Below are 18,497 nucleotides of genomic sequence, written 5' to 3'. Positions count from 1 at the left end.
GTAGTAATACCTATATACTAGTACTCTGTGCAACCTGTTAGGGGCTCATGAAGACTTCAGACCAGACAACACTTGTTTGTTTACTAAGTTTCAACAATTTTCATAACTAGACTCACTATTTCCATAACTAGATAAGCAGCAGAACTGTTCATATGAGCTATTCTCTACAATTTGGGCAGTAAAATATCTCCCCATGTTTGTTGTAAGCAACACACTTAAAGTGATACCATTCTTGGCAATTATCACATTGTACCATTTGCTGTCCAAAACACTCAGTTTGCCTGCATATACAATATACACGGAATCGAACTACGGAGGGTTTACACTTTCGGACAGATGCTGTCTTGCCAAAATACCTTGGAAAAGGAGTTATATTTCCTTTACATAAACAAGACAATAGGTGCTCCCTCATCTCTGCTTGGATGTAGTTTATATTTTGTGGGTCAACTCCAGCTGCAATGTCAAATGCAAGCGCTACTGCAAAAAGACCACAGTCGCTTGGTCCTTTTTGCTGTTGGACTGCTTCAACAGAGACTTTCATTTCTGTCTGATCGGTTCGATATATTGAAGCAATCTGTTGCTTCAGTTGCCCTGACAGTTTATATCGAGCTAAACTATCATATATATGAACATTTCCCTCCTCATCACTTGATGTTGTTAGCCAGTAATTGTGGACATGGTGTATCTGAATAGAATTGTGAGTGGCAACTTCGAATTGCAGTCGTTGCGATAACAGCGTGTTTTGAAAGCCTTTTTCCCCTGAAAACTGTTGCTTCAGCAACTGCTGTGCTGCATTGATGATGGTATCATCAAGCCATTCACCATATCTTTTTAGAATATCCAAATTGCACTGCAGCTTTGGCTGTGGTTGCTGTTCTCTCTTCTTCTCCTGTTGCTGTAGTTGTTGTTGTGTCTGTTGTTTTTGTAGTTGCTGTTGTGTCTGTTGTTGTTGTGTCTGTTGTTGTTGCATCTGTTGTTGTTCTTGTTGTTGATGTTGCTGTTGTTCACCAAATGACTAATGAACATGGCACAACTATTTATGGTTACTGTAGAGTGTACAAATTGTGATTGAAAGCAAACGTAACAAAAAATTGATGTAAGCAATTTACTATAACTTAATTAATCTAGAGTTAGTATTAATTAATTAGGTGGTTAAATTTAAAATTCAAAATAGTCTGAACTATTACCATAAATGTAAACACTACTTGCAGTATCATTTCTTACATTTCTTTTTGACACCAATGCAACTTCATGCAATTAGCTAATGATCTCAGTTAGCGTGTCAATTATAATTAAGTCTACATATTTAGTGTTTTAACTTACCAGCTACTGGCATAAATATGAGCTACAGTTTCTAAAACACAGGACTAGTTGTCAGGAGTTTGCCAAGGATTTGTGTACCTTACAGCTGCCTTTCTTTTCCAGACTCTGTTTAACCCGTTTTGTTTCATTCATTTCTGGTGCTCTTACAAAAATACATCATAAATAAGCATCCACTGACAACATCTAACAGCTGTGCTTACTGCAAATCTTCTTTTGATTCTTGTCGAGGTCTTTTTCTTGACGGCACTACGTCATCTTCCAAGTCAGTTGCATTCTTTTCTGTGCTATGGTCTTCATTACTGTCCTGAGATTTTAAATCACAAAATCAATTGACTGTGGAGAGCAAACGTGGGGTGTGTTACTGTATATATACATATGAACAAATGTCAGCACACGTGGTATCCAAGAATGCACGCATGGACACTTGTCCAACAGAGGTTTAAATATGCATGCATCCAGACACATACAGGCAATTACAATGAATGGACAAGAAATACATAAACATGCTATGCAAACTGTTTGACAGTGTATCACCTGTTTGTGATATGGCTTGAGGTGGAATACGTGAACTTTACATCTCAACACAACTTCTATGTTTTTGAGACTGCACTTAGAATTGTACATATCAATGATTAGAAATGGACCCAACCAATTACTTTGGAGCCGATCTCCTTTTCTGCTTATTTTGTTCGTATTTCTTTTCAAGACTAAATTGCCGACAGAAAAGATGAAAGACTTCACACCACGTTTGTTTGCTTTCTTCAGATAAATTTTCTTTTGTTTTTCTTGTGCTTTTGCAAGGTTTTCTAAAACCTGTACAAAAGAATCAGATCAACAAACAAATGTCGTTCCTTTATTTAACGTGTACGCACTAAAGTGATGCAGGTTTCAAAAATGTATAAAACACAAGCCTAGCTGTTCTAACCTGTTGATGAACACTTTTCATGTTTTCAACTCTCTTCAAATGTTCTTCTTCATCAAATTCATGAGAACTATTGTTCTCGATTTCTTCTTCTTCTAAATGGTCTAGTTGAACTGGTAGACGAGCTTTTCGATTATACATAAGAAAGAAAGGTGTGTACTTTGAACTTTCTTGAACACTTGTTCGCAAGCCAAACAACACTGGGTCTAAGTAGACATCCCAGTCATTCTGGTGTTCATTGACTAGCTTGCTTAGAGCACGTTTCAGAGTCCCATTGGTTCGTTCGTCTAAACCATTGGTCTGTGGGTGGTAGGCTGCAGTTATTTTGTGCGTAATGCCAAAAATTTGTGACAAATGTTCATTTACCTGCAATGATATTCCACACATTTAGACAGTGACTGATCGACTCACACACACACACACACACACACACACACACACACACACACACACACACACACACACACACACACACACACACACACACACAGAAACAGACACACGACTTGCAATAAGACTAAATTTGCTATTTGCCAACCTCGTTTACAAATTCTCTGCCTTGATCTGTCAATACTTTCTTCGGAACACGATGCCTTTGAGAAAAGTAAAACACATGTACGGTCAACAAACACAAATTGTTCATAATTACTAACATAAATAAATAAGCTAACACTATTAACACCATGCATCCAAATGCATGCAAATACAGAGATATGTATGCATAACAATAAATATAGCAATTGATTATGGTTGTTGGACAGGTCATAACTTATTATGAAACAGTACCTGAAAATGTTAATGTATTTTAATTATAATGCTTTACTGCACTTAATTGTAAAATATGTGACATAACCTGTCCAAATGCAGATTTATCTTGTAGTGGAAATGCTTCCACCCATTTTGTGAAATAGTCTGTTGCTGTTAGTATGTACTGATATCCAGCTGCTGTCATTGGAAACTTTCCCATGAGATCAACTCCAATGAATTCCCAAGGTCCTTTAACTTTGATTGGATGGTATGTTGGTGCTACAGTTTTAATTGTCTCCATACGCTGGCACTTGTCGCATTTTCCAATCTACAAATGACGTAAGCAAACAAATGAATCAGCCAGTGGTTATAGATAATATTATTTGTGTGTCATGCCCAACCAGATCAGTCTGCATGGTTTGTAAAATCTACAACAAGCACCAAAAGCAAACCTGCTTCAGAGGTCTGTTTGTGTACCTGTTGATCTGTCTGTCTGTCTGCCTGTCTGTCTGTCAAATACATATATTTTTCAAATCCAAAGACATTTCCATCAAGAGCTTAAAGGTAGTCTCTAAGTAGAGTTCCTCTAATCAACAGCAAACACTTAAGGCTACAACAGATGACCCCATAGGGGGATCAGAATACATTTAACCACTTAGTTTAAAACAAATTGATATTCGTCAAGAACACTGCAAGATTTTTGTCTGCCTTGTCTGTTTGTCTGCCTGTACGTCTGTCTGTCTGTCTGTCTGTCTGTCTGTCTGTCTGTCTGTCTGTCTGTCTGTCATATATTCTGTCATGTTGTATCTGCAATAGATGACAATCCGAATCCACCATTTCGAAGAGCTAGGTTAGGTAGCCTGTAGCTACTTATACTCTCCAATGTCGTAGCACTTAATTACATTTTCAAATGTGGATTTGATTAGCCGATCATGCAGAGTGGCAGCCGGTAAGAGATGACTAGGAAAGATTACCCTTGCCAGATGGTTGATTCGTGATACATGACAATATCTCAAGAGTAACATCCCAAACTGGATCATTTAGAGACACAAGTTGGTCACAAAGAAACTAGCTCGATTTAGCAATTTCCATACATGCTTCTCTAACTGTCTGTCTGTATGTATATAACTGTTGTATGTATGTATGTATGTATGTATGTATGTATGTATGTATGTATGTGGCTCAATTGGTTTGAGTGTGCAGTTGAAGATTGGCAACATCCGGTACCTTCAGGTCAGAGTTTGAGTGCGGGAGGGCCACATACATAAATTCCCTTGGGCAAGGAACTAACATACAATTGCCTCTCTCTCCGGAGTGTCAGGTTCTGTCCAAGAAGCAAAGAAGAAGTTTACATATAGACAGTGACTGCTGATAGTGTTTCAATTGTATACTAGTATCGTAGATTGTATACTAGTATCGTAGAAAGTATAGTAGCAAGTACTTAGTAGTGTCTGCAGTAACCTGGGCCCTAAGGGTCCTTGTAACAAAACAAAAAAATGTATGTATGTATGTATGTATGTAGGTATGTATGTGGCTCAATTGGTTAGAGTGTGCAGTTGGAGATTGGCAACATCCGGGACCTTTGGGTCAGAGTTCAAGTGCGGGAGAGTCACATACATAAGTTCCCTTGGGCAAGGAACTAACATACAATTGCCTCTGTCTCAGTTCTGTCCAAGCAGCAAGTTTAAGTTTGAAGTGACTAAAGTACATATAGTGACTGTACATGTGAATAGTGGTAGATTGTAACAAGTAGGCCCTTGTAACAAAAAAATGTATGTATGTTAATCTGTTGGTTTGTTTGTTTGTCTGTCTATCTGTTTTCCGTCTCATTTGAAAACAATAGTTGAAAGTGCGCCATGCAGGTACACTATATGTAATACCTAGCGATTAGTTTTACACTAATCTAACCTGATCGTAAACATACGAAGTCATTGTTAGCCAGTAAAATCTTTCCTCAATCTTTTGTAGAGTTTTTCTTCTGCCAAAGTGTCCTCCATGAGGAGAGTCATGGCAACTCTTGAATACTTGCAGTTTTTGGTCCTCTGTAAAGAGAACCACTCTATGTTGGTTCTTTTGGCACCAACATAAAACAGTTGATTTCCTAGTGGAAAAGATAAAATTTATATAAGTCAATATTTCCCACCTAGTAGAGTATTACACCAATAATTATGCAATTTAGAAATTTCAGTTATTAATTAATTAATTAATTAAACAATGAAAAATGTGTCGAATAAATTTTTAGATTAGTAGACAATGCAATAATTTTAGTGCAAATAATTTAGATTCTAGATCTTACCTTCAAGCGCAAACAATTCTGCCAACCTCCGTAATCGTCGCTTTTGGTCCTTAGTCCTGATACAATGATCGTACACTCCACTCCTTAGGTAAGCCTTCACGCAGGCAAGATGTTCTTCACGAGAAAGTGACATGCGGCGGACAGTTTTCTTACCGGAATTGGCGCGTAACAATGGGCATGCGCATTGTCACAAAGCGGACAGTCTGTGTAGGGGGACGGAATTTGTTCCACACCGGTACGGTGCGCCGCGGATTTGTTCCGGGGGCTCCTATTGCTTTATGGGGCTACAGCCTACAGAAAACACCTAACGCGCGCATGAATGTTCCAGTTCCACAGTTCCAGAACGCTAGACGGGGAAAACAAGTAGTCTTAGTCAGCCACACAGTGCGTCACATTCGGCACTTCGAATGGGTTCCGCTACCGCAGAATCTTCACCTGTTAAACTTCCATCGCTAGGCAATGAGTAGTCTGTCATTCTACGCCACGTGTATCTGTTCAGAGTGTGAATCAGGCGACTTCGGCTTGAACAGCAGTCTCTTACCCTCGAGAAGCCACAGTCAAAAAATGACTTCCTACGCGTCTCTACGCAGGCAAAGTCTCTCACAAGATGCACGAAATGGTAAGTAGTAAACTTACTTACAAAGCCTAGTCAACGGCAAGGTGATCTACGGTTCAGAAGCAGACCCGGAAACGTGGACTTTGTGTACAGCGGGATCGGCAAAGGTGTGTGTTACCCTCAAGATTGCGCATGCTGTAGAAGCGCCGCCCCCAAATATCGTCTATTGCGCAGAAGTTATTACAGATTTTCAAAGCGCAAAGTCAACGCGAACAGAGAGGCAAACAAGACGAGTCGTTGTTTATTATAGTTAAGTAATTAAGTAATTAAACGTGCATGGGGCACAGCGGTTTCTAGCAAAGTGTACTATGCACATGAGTTGACCGGCGTCTAGACGAGAGACAAATCATGCTGATTGACGCTTCTACTCTACCCTGCGAACAAATGACTTTTAACTAACCAAACTAGAGACGACAGTCATGATGAATTCCACATGCATGCAGCAACGTTATGCAGACTAGCTACTACAGACTACCTACTAGTGATAGACAGCTGCAATCTTAGTACACCTACACAATGTGAGAACACTGTCCGCATATTGCAGTTCATTGTAACGCTACGTGGGTGGTGATCAGAGTGATGATGATGATGAGCAAAATGTTGTTCAGGCTAAGGACGGACGGACCACCGGAAGTAGACTGCAAGTTGCCTAAACAAAACAAAAAATATTAACATTTTAATTAATGAATTCTGTTGTTTTCAGAATACGTTATTCCAATGCACACTTCCGTTTGTTTGTTTGTTTGTTTGTGTGTGTGTGTGTGTGTGTGTGTGTGTGTGTGTGTGTGTGTGTGTGTGTGTGTGTGTGTGTGTGTGTGTGTGTGTGTGTGTGTGTGTGTGTGTGCAGATATCAAAAGCTAGTCAAGCACATGCATATGCACAAGCACTTCTTAATGAAATATCAAATCAAACTTGTATAAAGACACTGACTGAAAACGCCGAATTTACCAAGACAGTTGTCTTTCAAGCGGTTATTGTTTGTCTCAACTCCGATCACACAAAGACTTGTTGCTTCACCAGTAACGTAAGCAGACTGCACGTAGCCGTTTGAAATGTTGGCTGTCGCTTCTCCAGCAAAATACAAACGTCCATCAACAGATGCACCCATGTCTTCAAATTCTTCTGAAGTAAAGTTGGGGGGCCAGTTAGAATAAGAACCGTAAAAGAGAGGATTATTGTACCAGATGGGAATGACTACATCTATGGGATCTGGAATGTGAGATCCATAGATCTTTCTTAAAATCTCCATGATCTCACTTACAGTCTCGTTTTCTGTTTGACTCTCGACTTTTTTAGCTAGATCGTCTAAAGCAGTGATGAGTAGGACATTCCAGTTGGGGTCGTTGTTATGGTAGGCAGCAATGTTAATGTGCACCGTATAATAGCCACGCACGTCAGACACATACAAAAGGAATTGGTTGTCATAAGACCAGAATTTCCTGTCAAACTTTAAGAAAATGTTAGTGTAGACAGTCATGTGGAATTTTTTAATAGCAGCTAATTTCTGTGCTGGAAGAGAAGGACGAAAAGTGACGTCTCCACTCTGTAAAACGCCAACACTGAACGTACAGATGACGTAATCACTGACGTAGACATCGTTATCTGTTGTTGTGACTCGAAAAGTAGTTCCAGTATAATCAATTTCCTTCACTTTAGCATTTAGTTTCAGTCTGGTGTCATTATACTTTCCCGTGTCGCTTTGAGATAGAAATTTCTGAGCCATACAGTCAATCACGTGCGCAAATCCTCTTTGATCCACCACCATTTCTTCGACATCGCCGTAATGGTGTGAGTAGTCTAATGCGTTTCTCGCTGATGTATCGTCGGGTGCTTCAGCGTACTCGAAATCGTACTCTAAATACTCAATCGCGGTTTTTAGGAATGTATTTGAATGCCAGCCTGCTTCAGACAATGCGGTACGAAGTGAGTATGAAGCTGCAACAATAGGAATTCATAGAGTATTGCACTGTACACAAACACACACACACACACACACACACACACACACACACACACACACACACACACACACACACACACACACACACACACACACGCGCGCGCGCATTGTGATGACTAAGCGTAAGCTTCGGTAACACAACACAAGACTGAATCTGTATCTAGGAAACACAACTTATATATATATATATATACATTCTACGTAGACTCGTGCCCAGTCCTCCTTTGTGCTAGGTTGCTTACACCACGTGCGCTAGCTGTCACGTGTTTATACGTCCATGTGGTTTCACACGTGTGAAGAGGACTGGGACCATGCTTCGTCACGTGACAAACATGTTTGTAACGTGACCGAAATGGCGTGACATGATTGGTAGATACTACTTCTATTTAGCATGATAGTTTCCGTAGGAGGGCTTTTGTAATGGATGATTGCACAATTAGAAAGACTAAGTACACAACAATTATAGAGCCACTAAGCCATTACGTGCCGATAACTTGTTGATGGCGTCCTTGTCCGTAAGAGTGCGACCAGAGAAGGACTTTCGAGAAGAGCGGTCTCAATGGTAAGTGCAAGTGCATTCGCGCGCGCCTAGACCTTCTAGATACCTGTCGAGCCACACGAATACGTGAAGGTAAAGCCTCTCCTTTTCAAAAGGCTGCGACGGGTCCTGATCCCTGTATCTGCCAGAGCACCGCGTTCAGGCGTCCCTGTTAGTTACGTCTAGCAGATTTTGTTGGACCAATTTTAAGCTAATATCAGTCACGTCGAGGTGGCTCGTAAGCTTTCCCGGAAGCTCGCCACAGGATGGACCATGCCACCAGAACATACGTCTACGTTGGTATTGCCTTCGCAGCAGTCTCTGTTGGAGTTATAGCACATTCTACTGACGTTTCAGACTTGCGGAATCACCCCTCGCCTTATGCAAGTAAGATATGCACTGCGTACAAGAGGTGTGCACGTGCAGAGTGCCTGTTTGACCTGTAGATGTCACAAGGAGAAATCGACAAGATTCGAATCAAGCAAGTGGGACTTGTCCAACTCCAGCGAAGCAACATGTCTCAAGAGATTATGCGGAGACGCCAATCAATTGGCAATTAGTAGAAACGACTCTGTCGAGATAGATCGAACGTTTGCGGGAGTCCGACTGCTGTTCTCTTGGTCGAGGGCCTGTTTCGTGGCAAGATTTACGCCGTTTCTCCGTGAAAGACATCGAAGACACGATGCGTCGTCAAAGCCCTCATTTGTTTGGCATCTTGCAAGCGCTGGTCAAAGGGAAAGCCAACGAGGAGGCTGACAGCACACGCCTGCAGGCTCTCATCACCGGCACTGTGGCACTGAAGTTCTGAGATCGCCAAAGCAGTGGGATTGCACTCCTAACAGCCTACATGCTTGTTTGCTCGCGGTACAGGAAAACAAGCAATTACAGACCTCAACCATCTTGGTGTCTCGCAATCATATCAACAGGTTTAGCGACGTCTAACTAAAGAACTTGGCGAATGATTACCAGGATGTACAGCAGCTCACGAAAGAGACACACATCTGGGTGTATGACAATCTGAATTTGTATTTAGATTTAGATCTGCTTTAGATTTGTGAAGGTAGTCAAATGTACGAAATATGTCCGTCATGGGCTACGTTATCCTACTCTAGACTCTGCTAGCCGGCGCAGTTTTACGAAGAGGATCGTGCATGTGCATGATGGCGTTGATTTGTGAGGCCAGGCGACTGACCGGTTGTAGGCAAGTTGTTAGGCTCTTGCTAATCTACCACCTTCTGTGTCATTTAGCAGAGCCTTAGAAACCTATTAGAAATCTTAGCTGAGACCAGTGGGCTGAGCTAAATAACTTAATTAGACTCAAAGCATGTCACGTGACGAAGTATGGTCCCAGTCCTCCTCCGTGCTTAAGCCAACCACACGTGTGAAACCACATGGACCTATACACACGTGACAGCTAGCGCACGTGGTGTAAGAAACCTAGCGCGGAGGAGGACTGGGTACGAGTCTACATCCTACGCGCATGCGCAATACTATTCATGACACTCCTCCCCCTACAAAATTAGGTTCACCGCCCCATTAAAAATCTTCGTCATCCTCATCCGTGTACCGATATTCGACCTCTTCATATCTGTTAGCGTATGGGTCTGGTGTGAGATGTCTCACAAAACGTCTTTGTCTCATTGGATACCGTCTTCTACATTCTTCAGGCTGCTCTCTCTGGTCTTGTGATACCAGTCCACAAAAGTCATCTTCTGTATCCAATTTACTGTCCGTCATTCTCTGATCCATGATGTTCTTTTCCACGATAATGTTCCTTCCTGAGCTAGTTCTAAGTCGTTGTATTGCCTTTGAATGGTTCGTGAGTTTGTCCCTTCAATTTCACGGCACCAATATGTGTCTCCTTGTTTTTCGATTATCACACATCTAGAACTCTTTTATGGTGAAAGTTTCCCTAATCTCCTTTCAGCTGGTGACAACTTTCTTCGTACCACTTGTCCCACTTCATATGGAACACCTCATTGTATAGCTCGTATCTTCCGTTTTTCGTGACACTGTGCAATCCGCCTTCTTACACTTCTAAATATTTTGTCCATTTTCTGAATCGTATTTACCACTCGCCTCCTAGCCATTTCTTTGTGTGTCTCGTCATTTTCCCTATCCGAGTCTGACAATCTTTCTGATAGTGATAGCTGTCTAGCTAACAGTGTCTCTGGACGTCGTGATGCCTGACCAAACAATAACTCATGAGGAGTATATCCAGTGGTAGCATTCACTGCGGTATTATGTGCAAACTGTACTACCGCGACTGCTCTAGGCCAAGAACATGGCGCCTCCTCTATTACACAACGAATATTATCGACCAACTGATTCTGACGCTCAACCTGGCCCTGAGATTGTGGGTGATTTGCTGAACTCAATATGTGTTTAATCCCTAAAGCTTTACAAGTCTCTTTGAAAAACCAATGCCGTGAAATGTGTACCTCTATCTGATTGTACCATGAGAGGAATTTCAAACTGGCACACCCACCTCTCTCGAAATACTTGTGCAGCAGTCTCCGCTTTACAATCTCTTGTTGGTATCAAAATACAATATCTGCTGACTACGTCTTGGATAGCCAATATGTACTCCATTCCATCGGGAATTGACTTGCGAAAAGGGCCGCAGAAGTCTATTTGAACCTTGTCCAAAAGGGCGTCGTGGAATATCGGTATTCCGTAATGGAGCTTTGCCAGGGAATTTCTTTCGCTTATGCGACTGACACTTATCACATCCTTGAATATATGTCATCACATCCTTCTTCATACCAGGCCACCAAGCTGCTCTACAAGCTCTCTCCCATGTTCTCGCTTGTCCCATATGACCTGACAAGAGCGAATCGTGTACTAGGAACAATAAGCGTCTTCTCAAAGATTTTGGAAGTACCACCAATTCCTGTATAACACCCAAGGGGTGATTTCGTGTTGCTCTACCACGGAAATTCACAAATCTCAATATCCCATCGGCACTCAACGGTAACCGTCCCTTGGAATAAGCTCTCTCCAGATCACTATTGTGCCCTGCCTTATCCATTGTGCTATTCTGCTGGATTGCTTTGATAACTTGATCTATTTCAGACTCCTTAGACTGCTCTTGTCGGATAGTGTCCAACTCAAACAACTCTGCCATCTCCTCTTTCACACCCACATCAGACCCTTGTTGTACAACTGCAACTAAACGACCATCGACTCCCACTCAAGATAAATAATCTGCCATAGTCATTTCCTGGCTTCGACCTGCCTTGTGTATGATCTTGAAATCATATTGCTGTAATAATTCCAACCATCGTCCGCGTCGTCCTCGTTTATCTGCTGTGTCCAATGTTTGTAACCACAGTAATGCCTTATGATCTGTAATCAAATCAAATGGCTTACACAGATATACTCTAAACTTCTTAATTGCCAAGACCACCGTCAAGAGTTCTTTATCTGTTGTGCTGTACCGTCTCTCTGCGGAAGTAAGTGTATGATGAAAGATAGCTATTGGTTTCAGTTGACCGATCATTTGATCACCTTCTCTGTTTGCCAACATTGCTCCACTCGCTTCATTATTAGCATCTGTGACTAAAACAAACTTCTTTGAAAAGTCTGAAATATTCAAAGCTATTGAGTTCGCTGCTCTATGTTTCAATGTCGTGAATGCTTCATCCATTTCTTCTGTCCAAATCAACTTCTGTCTTCCATTCTTCTCTAAAGCTCCATACAAGGGTTTCGCTATTTCTGCCATCCCCGGAATCCATCTCTGCACATATGCAAATGCTCCAAGAGCTTTTCTCAACTCCATTACCATTGTTGGTCGTTTCAGCTTCCGAATTTGTTCTACCCGTTCGTCTTTAATTTTTATCTGTCCTGCTTCTATTACATATCCCAAGTATTCAACTCGTCTAGCTCCAAAAATACACTTGCTTGGAGACAGTACCATTCCTGCTATCTTAATCTTCTCTAGAACAACTCGCAAACGACTCATGTGTTCCTCCCAATTCCGACCCCATATCAAAATATCATCTAGATAGCATAAAGCTTCCTTGTACTGACTATCATCCAAAATTACTGTCATCATCAGTTGGAATGTTGATGGGGCTCCCGACAGGCCAAATGATCAGCCCCTTTTCCATTGATACTGTACCCACGGAACCACAAATGCTGTCAGTTCTTTATCTTTATCTCTAATAGGCATCTGATGATATCCCGATTTCAAATCTAGGGTAGAGAAGAAACGTGCATTGCCCAATCTATCCAACAAATCTTCTATCAATGGTATTGGATGAGCTGAACTCGAAATTGTCTGCGCATTCAGAGCTCTATAATCCATCGTTAGTCGCAACTGACCATTCTTCCTCCTAACACACACAATTGGGGCTGACCAGGGGCTACTAGAAGTCTCTATAAGACCTTGCCGAAGTAGATCTTCTATCTCCTTCCGAACCTCTACCATTTCTGCCTGTGATAATCGACGTGGCTTACTCATCTTAGCCTTTGCCCCCTGCTACAACTCCAGCTTGTGTTCAATCCCTACCTCTACCACAGGCAATGGCTGTCCTGGTCTCCACATGACAGTTTCATATTCCTGTATCACTGCTTCTAATTCCTTGCGCTGGTCTCCTGTTAGGTCTTCTCCGATCTTATACCCCATTACTTTCTGGCTTGCCCCGTCCTTCTCTCCTCGATACGCAACACACACATCAAGATATAAAGTAGCAACAAATTCTCCATTTCGAAGGACCTCTGACTGGCTATTTGCATTTGCTACTCGAATCCGCAGCGTTTTGTCCGACTGAGGAATTACGATTGAATGCGCTGGTTTCTCATGGTTTCATGGTTTCATGACTCATGGTTTCTCAACGGTTCTACTAAATATTCCTGTCCTTGCCTCATGCCTCGCGCTGTACACGAGATAAACATCTCACTTCCAGCTGGAATTGACCTAAATTCCTGTACTTGTGCGTGTATAGCTTCCAACTTATGTCCAACATTATTGTAGTCCTCTAACAACGTTACTGTTTCTCCACTTCCAGAACCAACAACTTCATCTCATGAAAATCAAAGGTCACCTTGCCAAGCCTAGACAGGAAGTCAACGCCCAGAATAACTGGTACCACTAATCCTTCTACCACCAATAACCGTAGCTGGAAAACTTCCAAATGCGTTCCAGTCAACTGCACATCTCTGCATATTTGTCCTTTTACCCGAACCAACTCACCTCCAACACCCTTGCACGTCACAACGGGTGACCCTTTCAGGCAGTTCAAACTGTCTTCTGATAACCTATTTGCAAATATAAGGCTGAATTCTGCTCCCGTGTCCAGCATTGCAGCTATGTCCTGATGATCCAGCACTCCCGTGACAGAAACAAATGGGCTCTTAGGTAGTCTCTTCCTTGTCATACAAAACTGTCTGTGTCTACCCGAGGTATAGCCAGAAACTTGCAATACCGCTGTCGTCCTTGTTGGCCCAGCGTTATGCCTTGTTTGACGTTGTTGGGGTTCCCATTGAGGATTCTCTCCAGCTCTCTGCCAACAACTTCTATACCCGCCCCAGTGTATTTTGTGGCACTATCGGCATGCTATTCCTCTTTTTCTTGTCGTAGTTTGTGCTCGCTGCCCCCTAGAGACCACTGGCTGGCGTTCCGGAATCCTTTGACATGCACAAGATTGTTCCATCCTTTGAGAGGCAAGAGCCAAACAATCATTTCCACCTGTTACTGTCATTGGTACGGCTGCTCTCATTCCCATTTGAATTGATCTGGCTTCTTCTGCCACATTGAAGACTTCATCATATTCTTTCGGCTTCCCTTCGGCTGTCAACCATTTATGACGCAAGATCTCCTGTCAAACAAAGTCATTAATCATTCCCGCAATAAATCGCCACAACACTCGAGACCGATTCGTTTCTGGCACTTCCTTTGCAAAAGCATAGTCTGTCGCAACCGAAATAAATAACTGGAGAGGGCTTCATCAGGTTGTTGCTGGGCTTCTTCAAGCCTCCGGATAACCTGTTCTTTCCCATCTGCGGTCTCAAACCTTCTTTCCAATCCTACAATTATTTCCTCAATATCACTTACCCAGGCTTCTCCGGCCGCTTCTGCTTGGTTTAACCACATTTTAATCTCTCCCGACAACTGCAAACGAAACATCATGGCGCAGTACTCTGCATCTTTCCACTGTTGGATGTTATTTGCTTGATTGATTTGCTAAACCATCAAGTAGCTATATAGTGACTCTTGAATGCCAACCAATGTGACGGAGACAGGGTTTCACCAAACGTACGTATGAGACGCACCTCCCGACTTCTTACTGCGTCAGTCCTTTCCGCCATATCCACACAACAGAGAAACGAAATTAACTCCTGCCACCACCGTGATAACTAAGCGTAGGCTTCGGTAACACAACACAAGACTGAATCTGTATTTAGGAAACCCAACTTATATATACATCCTACGCGCATGCGCAACACTAATCATGACAACACGCACACACACACGCACACACACACACACACACACACACACACACACACACACACACACCCACACACACACACACACACACACACACACACACACACACACACACACACACACACAACAGGTACACATCTCTAGATATTGTACACGTACTGTACAGTGTGTACAAGTACTTTGTATACTTACCGGGGTATTCGCCGTTTTCAATTTTCTGATTTACTTGTTCTTGAGCCTTCTCCAATAGAGTCCACACTTCCTCGACCATTTCCTCGCTGTCGTTAATAGTCACGTTACCTCCTTCAAGATAATACAATATGTCATCATATGACGTTGTTACTGTCGATAAATTGCAAGTTTTAGCCAATGCCCACACAGGATTAATCCCACGGACTCCTGTAGTTCCTTGTATCCAGTTTGCACCTTGGTTTACTGTTTGCGGACCGACGTTGACTGAGTGTCCACTGTTTAACGTGGCAGAAAGCAGTCTGCCTCCGATGCGGTTGCTTCCTTCCAAAATGATAAAATCGTCGATGCCATGAGATTGAAGGACTTCGGCGGCTTTGATCCCTGCCATTCCAGCACCAAGGATAAGCACCTTACTTTGACGATCATTTTGAACTGCAGCTGATGTAAATATTGTCGTAGTGAGCGGTTGTAAGAGGACAAGCGACCAACAGACTATGATCATCTTGCGTACTAAATCAAAATACATGATAACAATTATGAGGACTTGCCTTGTACGTATTTACAGGAGTCCCTGGTCACTACTGTAATTATTCACCCCTTTTACTGAAGCGCCATCTGGAGTTGCAATTATCTATTAAGCTCTAGCTAGAGCGCCTTTTGGAAACAAAATTATTTTTAGGGGCGCTCAATAAACTAATTAGAATCATTGCAAAAGAAGCAAACAATAGATCTTGATTGATTGCCTATATGGCTCCTCGCTGCTGTATGCTGAAGCATTTTCTAGATGGTAATTGAAGTACTGCATATTTTAAAGATTTGCAAAGCACAGTAGGGTTTTCGCCTCGCTCCTCTGTGCAGCTCTCGAGTCACACCGCACTCAAGAAGGCCTGGGTACGATGCTAGACCTCTTTATCATTTGTAGGCGTGGTCATAAGAATTGTAGACTGCAAATACGTGTAATGACCAAAGCTGTATATAGTATATATATACACCACCCTTTTTTTCCAGTCTGGATCTGCCCCTTATCTGTCAAATTAAAATTTTAGAAGCCAATAAAAGTGTGCGTGGCCATAATAATGAGAGTGTCTCGTAGCATCGTGAAGTTCAACCCCCCCCCCCATTATATAGAGGTCACCTGTGATAATAACCACACCCTAAAGTACTCTTCCGGGTATCATTTATGCTAGGATACAGTTACTTCTCAGTACAAAATTTGAAAAAATCTGCAGTAATTTCTAGAAAACAACTAGAGGATAATCATGTCTTGCCTGCAGATGCACGACGTCGATCGAGATCGCTAGAACACGCCTACAAAATTGACGTGTCGATCGTGAGTATCATCACATGCTCATTTGCCTTGCCTCGGGTGAGTGGCAGCTAATTGCCTTTGTTGCCGTCGTAGCGAGGCTTCTATTCCGGGTAGCACAACACAAAGGGGCGTGGTCCTATATAGCTCTCCATCGAACTTTTGGTGTGTGTGTGTGTGTGTGTGTGTGTGTGTGTGTGTGTGTGTGTGTGTGTGTGTGTGTGTGTGTGTCTGTCTGTCTGTCTGTGTGTGTGTGTCTGTGTGTGTGTGTGTGTGTGTGTGTGTGTGTGTGTGTGCGCGTGTGTGTGTGTACACAAGTCTCAAATTTCTCCTCCCCACGACCACGTTTCATGATAGCACCTACCTTAAGAAATCGTTTCCGTGTCCGACTACAGATGAGTCTAAGAACGATTCGTGCAAGTGACCAAACGACGAAGAAAATGCTTCATGAAGTTCCGTCGCCCCATCCTTTTGTATTGTAGCTAGGGATTGTGTGTACTTGACAACCAAGAAACACCCTCAGGAGCTGAATGCCACCTACAGTCAACTATCCACACGTCCCATACTACAATCAATCCTTTACTACACTGTGCTGCATCTAACACTGTTGACAACAATAACTTATCGTTACCCATTCTTGCTCTTGACAAGATGTCGCTGAATCAGCGAGAAGTGAGAAGACTAACCGGTAACACGATGAATGTGGTGCAAGCGCAGTAGAACTGTAACCTCGAACGTCCAGACCAGAGAGCGCGAAAGTCTGCGCGTGCGTACGGAACATTCATTTGGTAGGGTTCTGCATGTAGGTTCGGTCGCACAACACTGAACAGTAACGTATTTGAAAGCTACGAGTCAAAGGGAAGGGACTTCGAATCAATCGAATGTGGCGTGCTTCATAATTGTTTCCAAGCAGTTTGCTGGCATCACAAAGAAATGTACGTGACAGCGTACGAACACTCAAAGTCCTAGCTAGGCCTGTAGATTTGAACGCAGCCTATTAGTTAATCTGATTCGTGTAGATGCATGTATGTTGAACAGTATAGACAGAATCGCCGGCATCTTTCTAGTCGATTCTTCGCCTGAAATTTCTAAGTGTTAGTACTTACGACTGTCTAGATAGGCATGACTACATCTAGTCTGCAGAAGCAAAGACAATGACTGAAAAGCGTTTACCTTATTTCTCTCCGAAGACTGGTAGCTAGCCGTTTGTCGAGAGTCCTAAATTTTAGATAGCTTGATAGTTGGATATCAACTACTAGATGTGTACACTGCATGCATGCGTGTACACATACGGGCGGGTCGATTTGCCTAACTATAGCAAGTGTTCCAGGCATGCATACTAGACGAGTCGTTGTTTATTATAGGTAATTAATTAAACGTGCATGGGGCACAGCGGTTTTAGCTAAGTGTACGCACATGAGTTGACCGGCGTCTAGACAAGAGACAAAATCATGCTGATTGACGCTTCTACTCTACTCTGCAAACAAATGACTTTTAATTAACTTAACTTAATTAGTCTCTTCGGTTGAAAGAGCACGTATACAAAGTACACGTTAGGGACATGGTCTTCCAAGAAATAGTAGCTACATTTGTATTGCCGACTGTATATAACTTAAACGTTTACACCGATCAATTAGCGCAATTAAAAATACAGTTATTAGACAAGTTATTTAGTACCGGTTACCAATTGTAGATCTCAGACTACAAGCCTTCACGACACCCGTTACCAACACTCCATAGACTTACCTTTTCAACATGCTTCAGTTGTCTGCAAGTGCTGGATATGCCACAAACACCAAAAAATGGTCATAGCATCCCGTGTAGTACGTTTATTGGATTAGTTCTAACGCTAATTTGATTTTGAAGTTACGGGACGCTTGATGACGTTGGGGGCGACACTTAGTGAGCATTTAGTAAGGAGTGATGACGTTGGGGTGAGACTTAGTGAGCATTTAGTAAGGAGATATGGCAGGAAGTGGGCGGGATGATCCCAGACTCTCTCGCGCCTGGAATTGTCATACGGGCACCGGACAAGACTAGCGCGAGAGAGTTTGGGGACGCGGCTAAGACCATCCCAGGTCGCAAACAAATCCAACGCAGACTCCAAGATACGCTCACGAAGATTCTCTTCAGAAGATGCACT

The 18,497-nt window shown here is 42.5% G+C and overlaps 2 protein-coding genes across 2 annotated transcripts; both read right to left on the bottom strand.

Moving 5' to 3' along the window:
* Positions 1-91: 91 nt before the first annotated feature.
* LOC134178647 (uncharacterized) lies at positions 92-3,420 on the bottom strand. The gene is made up of 7 exons (XM_062645534.1): positions 2,784-3,420; positions 2,249-2,611; positions 1,980-2,136; positions 1,858-1,913; positions 1,524-1,627; positions 1,402-1,465; positions 92-1,015 (listed from the first exon to the last, which is right to left on the bottom strand). Exons 1-7 carry the CDS (start codon positions 3,009-3,011, stop codon positions 158-160), a joined length of 1,830 nt encoding a protein of 609 aa, XP_062501518.1. The 5' UTR covers positions 3,012-3,420; the 3' UTR covers positions 92-157.
* Positions 3,421-6,259: 2,839 nt separating this feature from the next.
* On the bottom strand, positions 6,260-17,040 carry LOC134178050 (uncharacterized). The gene is made up of 4 exons (XM_062644832.1): positions 16,986-17,040; positions 15,049-15,558; positions 6,853-7,839; positions 6,260-6,553 (listed from the first exon to the last, which is right to left on the bottom strand). Exons 1-4 carry the CDS (start codon positions 16,987-16,989, stop codon positions 6,450-6,452), a joined length of 1,605 nt encoding a protein of 534 aa, XP_062500816.1. The 5' UTR covers positions 16,990-17,040; the 3' UTR covers positions 6,260-6,449.
* Between the last annotated feature and the right edge of the window lie 1,457 nt (positions 17,041-18,497).

This window comes from Corticium candelabrum, chromosome 4 (assembly GCF_963422355.1).
Source record: "Corticium candelabrum chromosome 4, ooCorCand1.1, whole genome shotgun sequence".
NCBI lineage: Eukaryota > Metazoa > Porifera > Homoscleromorpha > Homosclerophorida > Plakinidae > Corticium > Corticium candelabrum.
The sequence above is the reverse complement of the archived record's forward strand: the minus strand, read 5'-3'. Positions and strand labels throughout refer to the sequence as shown.

What these genes read in the sequence shown, in the direction of transcription:
- LOC134178050 (XM_062644832.1), bottom strand. An exon ending in TGAAAACGGCGAATACCCCG is followed by an intron (nt 7,840 to 15,048) that starts GTAAGTATACAA and finishes CTATTGTTGCAG; the next exon opens with CTTCATACTCACTTCGTACC. An exon ending in CTTGAAAGACAACTGTCTTG is followed by an intron (nt 6,554 to 6,852) that starts GTAAATTCGGCG and finishes TGTTTTGTTTAG; the next exon opens with GCAACTTGCAGTCTACTTCC.
- LOC134178647 (XM_062645534.1), bottom strand. Translation starts at nt 3,011, where the DNA reads ATGACCTGTCCAACAACCATAATCAATTGCTATATTTATTGTTATGCA. An exon ending in AAAAGGAGATCGGCTCCAAA is followed by an intron (nt 1,914 to 1,979) that starts GTAATTGGTTGG and finishes TCAAAAACATAG; the next exon opens with AAGTTGTGTTGAGATGTAAA. An exon ending in TCAAGCCATATCACAAACAG is followed by an intron (nt 1,628 to 1,857) that starts GTGATACACTGT and finishes TTAAAATCTCAG; the next exon opens with GACAGTAATGAAGACCATAG.